The sequence below is a fragment of the Gymnoscopelus braueri genome, assembly GCF_963280865.1.
Source record: "Gymnoscopelus braueri genome assembly, chromosome: 3".
NCBI lineage: Eukaryota > Metazoa > Chordata > Actinopteri > Myctophiformes > Myctophidae > Gymnoscopelus > Gymnoscopelus braueri.
In genome coordinates this window covers 47,817,221-47,826,386 of record NC_137612.1, presented here as the reverse complement: position 1 = coordinate 47,826,386, position 9,166 = coordinate 47,817,221, and the positions used below count along the sequence as shown (strand labels likewise).

Here is a 9,166-nt window from a genome sequence, read left to right as displayed (position 1 = left end):
TACACAGGTCAAAATGCAAGGAAGATCTGGGGAGCAATAACGTTGGCTAGATATCGACGGAAAAAGGAAGAGATACATGTCAAAGACTTGAATGAAGCTGCTAATATCAAAACAACACTGGTAAGTAACAGAGGCACAACAGTGCATGCAGACAAGAAGCTACTAATATAGTGACAGGCTAGCAAAGAGTCAAGACCTACACAGTTTATTGAACAGCTTCCTCGACAACAGAAGGACTATTCAGAAGATAACTGACAGCTCATAACAGAGCACACTTTCTCCCTGGGGGACAAGGTGGTGGGGCGGCTCAAGTGGAAATTAACATCAAGGGCACAGCAACAGGATTCAACACAGGCATCTTTTGGCTTTTTAACTCGACGAGTGGCCCCCATGATTCACTTTCGCTCTCTCGGAATAATGCTCCCACTGCTGTCACTTTTTTGCGTGGCAGCTCTGCTGTCCTCCGGTGCATCCCCTGCTTGTCTACAACCTCCCTGCAAGGACAGCCTGGTGGCTGCGCCCCCCGCCGTGCACACCGCCGGGGGGACGGGAGCAGGAACGGGGGTCGGGGGGGCCTGCGAGGGGCAAGCCGGGGCGACGACGGGCTGCAGAGTGGCGGCCTCCTCCCTTCCGGCCATCTCGGACGCCTCTCGGACGAAGGTGGAGCAGAAGCAGGACCTGCAGCAGGTTCAGCCTAAGGTGAGTGACGTCACATCCCGCTGCACCGCCGCGAGGTCAGCGGGAGGTCACGTTCCTGAACGCTCTCTCAAATGTGTTGTTTTGAGAATGTTTTAAAATATACCAGATCACTCGCATGCCTTGCACGAGTCAGTTTTCAGCATCGATCGCTGATCCTGACTGAGACTAAAGCTCAGACATGGGCAACTGGCGGCCCGGGGGCCACATGCGGCCCCCACCTTCACTTAATGCGGCCCGCAGGTTAATATCGGAATACTGATATATTATTGATTTCAGCTGTTACAATTCCAAACATACAAACATGACCCGCTTTAATTACTTCAGTCTGTATTAGTAGCTTAATGACTAGTATTACAATTCTATTGTCTTTTTCATGTCCAATGTATTTGTATTTAAGTTCATTACGTTAACGTAAGTATAACTAAATGCATTTGAAATTAAATAAAAATTTTACTTTTCAGGATTCCAATAAAAAATTGGCAACAAAAGAAATCTGGATTCCAATAAAAAAATAGCAAAAATAGCAGATCTACAAGCTCAAAACGCGTCGCGATGCAATGCGTTTTGAGCTTGTAAATCTGCTATTTTAGCTACTTTTGTGTGACATAGAATGGCAACGTACGGCATTCATTTACGATTTTTTTAAAAATATGGATATAAGAGGTGTCTGCCAGTATATGCAATGTGGCCTCTGGAGTGAGTGTGGAAATATAGTGGCCCTCTCCATCATCAAAGTTGCCCACCCCTGCTAAAGCTGGACAACATCTGTCTGTGTGCTATGCCTCGACGCCATAAGTCTGATTTAGGTGCACACGCACTCACCAAAAACAACCAATTTACATGCTCACAATGCGTCAAGCTGCACTGCGTTGCAAAGCTTGTAGATCGTCTATTTTCGGTGCATGACACCCGCGTGCGCCTTTACTGCAAGTATAACTCAGGCTTTACAAAGCCTGTTGCTGCAGCGTGACGGTCGAGAGGGCAGAGCCTGGAGAAACAGTGAGTGACACCACATCATTCAACACGCTAAAGTCCAGCTGAGCCGCGATCTGTTAATTCAAGCGTGCAATGGAGACCGTGAAGCCTCCAATCTGGCCAGGCCATGGGGCCGGCACTGGCAGCAGGTCCCTTCTCTGGGGATTTTAGGCACTCTATACTCTCAGCAGCTCCTGACTGACACACAGTGCCGGGATGGCAATCAGAGTAGGGATAAATTTAGGTGCGCTGTGAAAATGTCCTCATCCTTTGGGCCGTGCGGAGCTCATCCAGTGACAGGTGTGCAAGGGGGCATTGTTACAATGATGATGTAAGTGTTAATGGCTGATTGAGTGATCCGCCACACATGACTGTGAGGCTTTGTGGCTGTGGATGGATTGCAGGTACGGTATATATGTGTGCACATATATCGGGCAGAAACCTTATTTCAACTTCTATTGAATGAATGCCAACCAGAAAATGTTTTTCAAATTTAGCCAAAAAAAAAGTATTAAAAAGAGCTTGTGATTAAATAACAACTACATTGGATGTATTGGAACACAGGTACTTTTTTCCCATTTCCTGAAAAGTGATGGTTTTAGAAATATAGGCCTACAAGGTTTCCACACGACAGCGGTGATATGCTTTATTTATACAAACACAGGAGGTACTATTTTCATATTCATGGAACTGTCTTGCAGGTAGGGCTATTAAACGATTAATCGGTTGGTTTGGTCTTAGTCGACCACGACTTTGTTAGTTGATTAGCTGCGTTTTTATGCTTTTTTCCACACTGAATTAATTATTTCCTGAAAGATTTCCAGAAAGAACACAACCAGTCTATAGGCCTATACCAACCTGAAATGGCTGGACTCTGAATGACTGTATGCAGTAAACTAACTAATTGATTACCGTGAGCCAACAAATTCCTGTGACTATAGGCAAAGATTGTTAATTTAGGAAGATACACAATCTCCATTGGAGCGACTAGAGGCGAAGTAGTACACAATTCCTACAAATGGTTTCCTAAGTAGGCATGGTTTGCTTCTCTCCTGACCATCCCACCACCCTCCCCCTCCCCTCTCCCTGGCTGACAACATCATGTGGATATGCATGTGTATTTTCTTCATTAAAGAAAACAAATGCTTTACATGTTTGAAAGTGCACTGTTATTGGCAAAGATTCTTTTTAAGAAACCCATAAAATTCCCCCCACAAACACACACGTATTATTCAGTCTTATGATAGATGTGCTCCTGTTTCTGCTCAACATTGTAACAGGACCTTTTATTTATAAGGTATATATTTTTACCACTACAGACTATAGTGTGTTTAGCATGTCATGATTCCCAAATCATAACCCATCAACCAAGACAGTTAATAATGGAAAATGATATTATTGAGCATTGGAACACACATTTTATTTATTTTTTAATATGTCCATAATGATTTCACGTACTATATTCAGAATCTAATATAAAATCTAATATAAGTGTAGTGCCCCTAAGGAATAATAATAATAATGTTCATTGTTTATATGAACATTATTATTATTATTACATAATAAAATATAATATAAGGGACAAAGCCCTCTATGTCTCATCCGTCAGACTGCAGATGGACCCGATGTTCCCAAATCTCGCGAGAGTGTGTTGATGGGATAGAGAAAAGTCAATAACAAAGTTGATTTTATCCTAATTTGTGTCTCTAAAAAAAGCCTTTTTAGTATGAAAATCTTGTACATAGTGTGGCTTGCGACGATCGGGTCCAATATTTAGTTCAGTGACCATGGAACTAAAGAATGGTTCAGAAGCTGTGTTCACGTTCACACCATTGGAATCCATAGACTCCAACCTGCTTCCTGTCTCCTAAAAAGGCGTCCACCTACGTCACGCAGAAACGGGAAGTAAACCGGAGATCGTGTGTCTTGCTACTTCCGTCTTGGCTATTCACCTGTTTCCTAGGCTGTGTGTTTTCCACTTCCTGTCGATTTCATTGGATATCATTGGTCATCTGACCAGTTTCATTGGATTTCATTGGATCAAATCGACAGGAAGTGGAAAACACACAGCCTAGGAAACAGGTGAATAGGCTCTATGCACAGCAGCCATATTGGAAAGAAATTGGGCCTCTTTTTACTTTCTTAACAGGTGTTACCAATGATACTAATGAAGGCTCTGTTCCATTCTGGTCAAACAGAGTCAGGGTGCTGATATTGTGCATGTTGGCTCACTGGAAACACTCTGTTACACCAGTGGGTCTCACATTGGGGTCCAGGGACCCTCATGGTTCCTTGAGGGGTTCCAAATGGTCCCTTACGGGTGTGTAACTCTGAGAGAGTACAAATGGAACCAAATGGACCCGTAAGAGTCCATTTGGTTCCATTTGTACACTCTCAGAGTTATGGGGGTCCTTGAAATTAAAACGTTTGAGAACCACTGTGGTGCTACGCTAAATGGAACAGAGCCTTCATTAGAATCATTGGTAACACCTGTGAAGGAAGTAAGGAAGATGCCTAATTTCCTTTCAATATGGCTGCTGTGCATAGAGCCTATTAGTCGACTAAGAATGCATTTAGTCCAGGACAGCCTTACTTGCAGGATAGTGCTGATTCCAAAGCATTCACCACCTGTTCATTTATAAGTTCAGCATATGGCATAACTCTTTATGAAAGGGCAGAGTATTGATGTGACACAATGTCCCTGCAGACTGGACATGTCACCAAGCGTCTGGTGCAGCTGCAGCATTGCATGCGCTCCCTCCAGGAAACAGAGGCCCCCCGGGGCCAAGGGGGCCAGGAAGGTGACTCACTGGGGGCCATCCTGGCGCTAATGGCAGCGGTGCTGACAGAATGTGACCTCCACTGTCACAGCCAGGCCCTCAGGGCGATGGCCAAGCGACTGGGTGAGTATAGCACATGGACACACAAGCCACGCACTCGCCTAAACGCAATAAGTCAACCCAGCCACAAAGCTATGCACACACACACACACACACACACAGGTGGGAAAAGTACTCAAATGTTTTACTTAAGTAAAAGTATCAATACTGCAATGCAGAAGTACTCTGTTACAAGTAGAAGTCTGGTGTTCAAAATGTACTTGAGTAAAAGTACAAAAGTATTGGTATCAAAATGTACTTAAAGTACCAAAAGTAAAAGTACTGAAATGTTTGAAAATAGCCGATCTACAAGCTCACAACGCGTCGCGATGCAACTCGTTGTGAGCTTGTAGATCGGCTATTTTCAAATAGCCTAGGTATAAAATAGGGTATGTAATATATGTTTTATAATGTAATAAATGATACCTGCAAAGTAACTAGTACGTTTTCAAATAACTGTAGTGGAGTAAAAGTACGATATTTGCCTCTGAGATGTAGTGGAGTAGAAGTAAAAGTATAGACAATTGGAAATACTCCAGTAAAGTAAGAAATACCAAAACATTGTACTTGTAAATTTACTTAGTTACTTTACACCACTGGACAAGCCACGCACTCGCCTAAATGCAATAAGTCAACACAGCCACAAAAAGCTAAACCATGCTCACACACACACGCATGCGCCATGCACGCACGCACGCACGCACGCACGCACGCACACACACACACACACACACACACACACACACACACACACACACACACACACACACACACACACACACACACACACACACACACACACACACACACACACACACACACACACACACACACACACACACACACACACACACACACACACACACACACACACACACACACACACACACACACACACACACACACACACACACAGTAAACAGAACCTCAATAAGGCCTGCCGAGTGTTGGTCAGAGGTGAGTGCATTGGAATGTAATGCCTGAGTTATACATGGTTGTGAGCGGGTGTCGTACAGCGCACATAGCAGGTCTACAAGCTCACAACGTGTTGTGCTGCAACGCGCTGTGAGCTTGCAGATCTGCGCGACTAAGTGCAACTCAGGCTTAAAGGACGACTTCGCCCATTTCCAACCCATGTTCATATAATTGGTCTTCACTATTACTCATGATAATATGTCACCATTTTTGTCTACTCGGTCTGTGACACACTTCAAATCCTGCCTATCAGTGACATCATCAATGGGGAATCCAAGCTAATAGAAACTGCAGGCTTTCTATTCCTGGAAAGTTAGCATGCTATAATGGAAGCCATTGTTCTCGCGTTAATACAAATCTAAATAAAATTAAAAAAATCTTGTTTGAAAAAAACAACAACTGCCAAACGATGATGTCACTGACACACACACACACACACACACACACACACACACACACACACACACACACACACACACACACACACACACACACACACACACACACACACACACACACACACACACACACACACACACACACACACACACACACACACACACACACACACACACACCTTTTAAAGAGCCATCATGTAATTTGTCTTTATACATACACAGAGAGCGCAGCGGTGGGGAGGCAGGGAGAGAAGGATCTGTTGCTTCTGCTGAAGAGCATCACACATCACCCACCTACAGGTGAGTGCACCCACACACCCATCTAGGTTGATCCGTCCAGCACCCAATGAGAGTACGACTATAGGTTGCACTGTTGCACGCCATTGGTCAACCACACGAACCCTAACGACCCTATTCTAGGGGCCAACATTCTGTGAAAATAGTCAATCTACAAGCTCACAACACGTCGCGTTGCGACACATTATGAGCTTGTAGATTGACTATTTTCGGTGAAGAGTTTTGCCGTAGAAGGGGGTGGGGAAGGAGCGTGCCTAGTATAGAGCCCTGGGGGACCCCGGTCTGCTAAGTACATAGGGTTTAAGTGGTTTACATTGTGTTTTTCAGTCGCCCCTGTGGCAAGGCTACATCCTCAGGACTGTGCAGAGATCTATAAGCTGGGGATCAAAGAGAACGGAATTTACACCATCCAGCCTGACCTGCATAGGCCAGCAGTGGAGGTACTTTATTTTATGCAACCATAAAAAAAACAGTTTGTGTGTGTGTGTGTGTGTGTGTGTGTGTGTGTGTGTGTGTGTGTGTGTGTGTGTGTGTGTGTGTGTGTGTGTGTATACAACATCTCTCGCACAACTTCTTTGAAAGACGTCGAGTGCTCTCTGCAGCGGGGTTAACCGTTATTTGACTTTGAGAACTCTTGTGTCCCCCGTCGCATCTCCTCAGGCTGAGTGTGACATGGAGACGGCAGGGGGAGGCTGGACGGTGTTCCAGGGTCGACAGGACGGCTCGGTGGACTTCAACCGCACGTGGAAGGAGTACCGGGAAGGCTTCGGCTCTCAGCAGGGCGAGCGCTGGCTGGGCAACGCGGCGCTGCACGCCCTCACCACCTCCGGCGGCGGGCAGCATCAGCTGCGTGTGGAGCTGGAGGACTGGCACCAGCAGAGACGCCAGGCCACCTACAACAACTTCAGAGTAGCCTCAGAGGCACTGAGGTGATGATATATGCCACCAAGATACACAACGTGTTTATTTGAACAAGAATGTTTTTTTTTCAATAGCTCTCTGTGTCACGTGCTGGTGAGGTAAGAACCCAAATGCAGGACAGCCAGGCAAGGTGGTGTTCAAAACCCATTATTGGGTGTTTTAATACAAGACACAGGTGTACAGGAACATGACAAACTAAAACAGGTGACAGGATACAATGACTCAAAAAGGACTGACTGGGGAAGAAGACTGACATACACATGAGGGGTGATTACAAATCAGATACAGCTGGGGCAAACAGAAACATAGAACCAAGAATACTAGACCAGGGAACAAAGCACATAGAAAGTACAATCAATGACAAAGTCTGTGACTGTGACACTCGGAGGTGCAAGAGTGTGTGTGTGTGTGTGAGTGTGAGTGTGAGTGTGTGAGTGTGAGTGTGAGTGTGAGTGTGAGTGTGAGTGTGTGTGTGTGTGCGCTCCTCCCCTTCCCTCTGCTCCCCCATGCCATTGCTCTAAATAAGAATGAATTCATCAGCTTGGCTGGTTAATGAACCCAATAAGACCGGGAAGGGAACGCATCTGCGCCATTTTAAGATTTCTTTGGGCTATTCAAAAATAGCAGATAGCAAGCTCATAGCGCAGCACCGAGTGCCGCGCTACGAGCTTGTAGATCTGCTATTTTTGAAAAAGTTTGAGAACCACTGATGTAGCAACATTAGAATTTAGAAGACATTTTGTAGAATCGGCCACAGGTCTTCATGGGTTAAATAAAGGATACAAAGTGGTAATAGCTTTGAGAGGATCCTCACAAGCCTTTTTCCGATACGTTTTTGCCAATTCTCCCAGGTATCGTCTGACCGCCAAGGAGTACTCCGGGGACGCGGGCAACGCCTTGAGCTACAGCAAGCGCTACAACCACGACGGCAGAGCCTTCAGCACCGCCGACAGAGACCACGACCGCTACGCCACCGGGAACTGCGCGCAGTACTACGGCGCGGGCTGGTGGTTTGACGCCTGTCTGGCAGCCAACCTAAACGGGCGCTTTTACAGAGGCCGCTACAGCGGTCTGACCAACGGTATCTACTGGGGCACGTGGTACATCCTGACAGATGGTCGCTCTGGGGAGCGCTACTCGTTTAAGAGGGTGGCGATGAAGACGAGGCCTCGGAACTTCTTAGGGCTGGTCTAGGATCCGACTAGAAACTGAAACCGGATGTTGAGGATGGAAAGACTCTAACACACGCTGTACACGTGACTGAATCATCTACCATCTCACATGTGAAACTTCACAGTTGGTGCTTATTTTGCCTGATGACTGAGTCACACTCTGGACAGCAGTTTGGATGATGAATCAGTTCATGCTGCATTCATCAAGTACACAAGAAAGGCAAATGAGAGAAAAAATAAGATTAAAGGAGTAGTTCACCCAAAAAATGACTTATTTTCTATCAATTACACACCCCATGAAGCATTGAATTCGCGGAGATTTTTTTGTTTTTGTCGCATTCCTAAGCCGATAGTTTGATTACCGGCGGAAAGATGCTAATGTATCCGGTATAGGAGACTCAAAGGAGACTCTTTAAGTCTCCTACTGGAAATACACCCGGTCATCAAATTATTGGCTCAGGAATGCGTCTAAAAACTAAAAAATCTCCATGAATTCTATTCTTCATGGGGTGTGTAATTGATAGAAAATAAGTTTTTTTTTTTGGTGAACTAATTCCTTCAATTCATCATTATTATTCACAGTCATCAGCAAATTGTAGACTTCAGATGATCAAGTTATTCTTCTGTCACCCTTTTGCAGCCTATAGGAAGAAATGTGTGTAAATTGACCATAAATATCTCACAAAGAAAGTTATGTCGGCAATTATGCCTGTAGAAATTATTGTTGAAATAAATCTCCCGTATCTTTATTGTACATAAAGGCGTTTATGACAGTTTTCTTGTTTTTGGTGGAGTGAAAGAGATGACCTGCTTGCAATGGAAGGACTGTGTGAGGTGTCACTCGACAGAA

The 9,166-nt window shown here is 45.0% G+C and overlaps 1 protein-coding gene across 1 annotated transcript; it reads left to right on the top strand.

Annotated features, from left to right (window-relative positions):
• Window positions 1-417: 417 nt before the first annotated feature.
• On the top strand, window positions 418-8,515 carry LOC308082001 (fibroleukin; the record flags this gene model as incomplete). The annotated part of the gene is made up of 6 exons (XM_080423611.1): window positions 418-699; window positions 4,382-4,577; window positions 6,149-6,226; window positions 6,551-6,663; window positions 6,884-7,152; window positions 7,996-8,515. The coding sequence occupies 6 exons, from the start codon at window positions 418-420 to the stop codon at window positions 8,336-8,338; spliced, it is 1,281 nt and encodes a 426-aa protein (XP_080279737.1). The 3' UTR covers window positions 8,339-8,515.
• Between the last annotated feature and the right edge of the window lie 651 nt (window positions 8,516-9,166).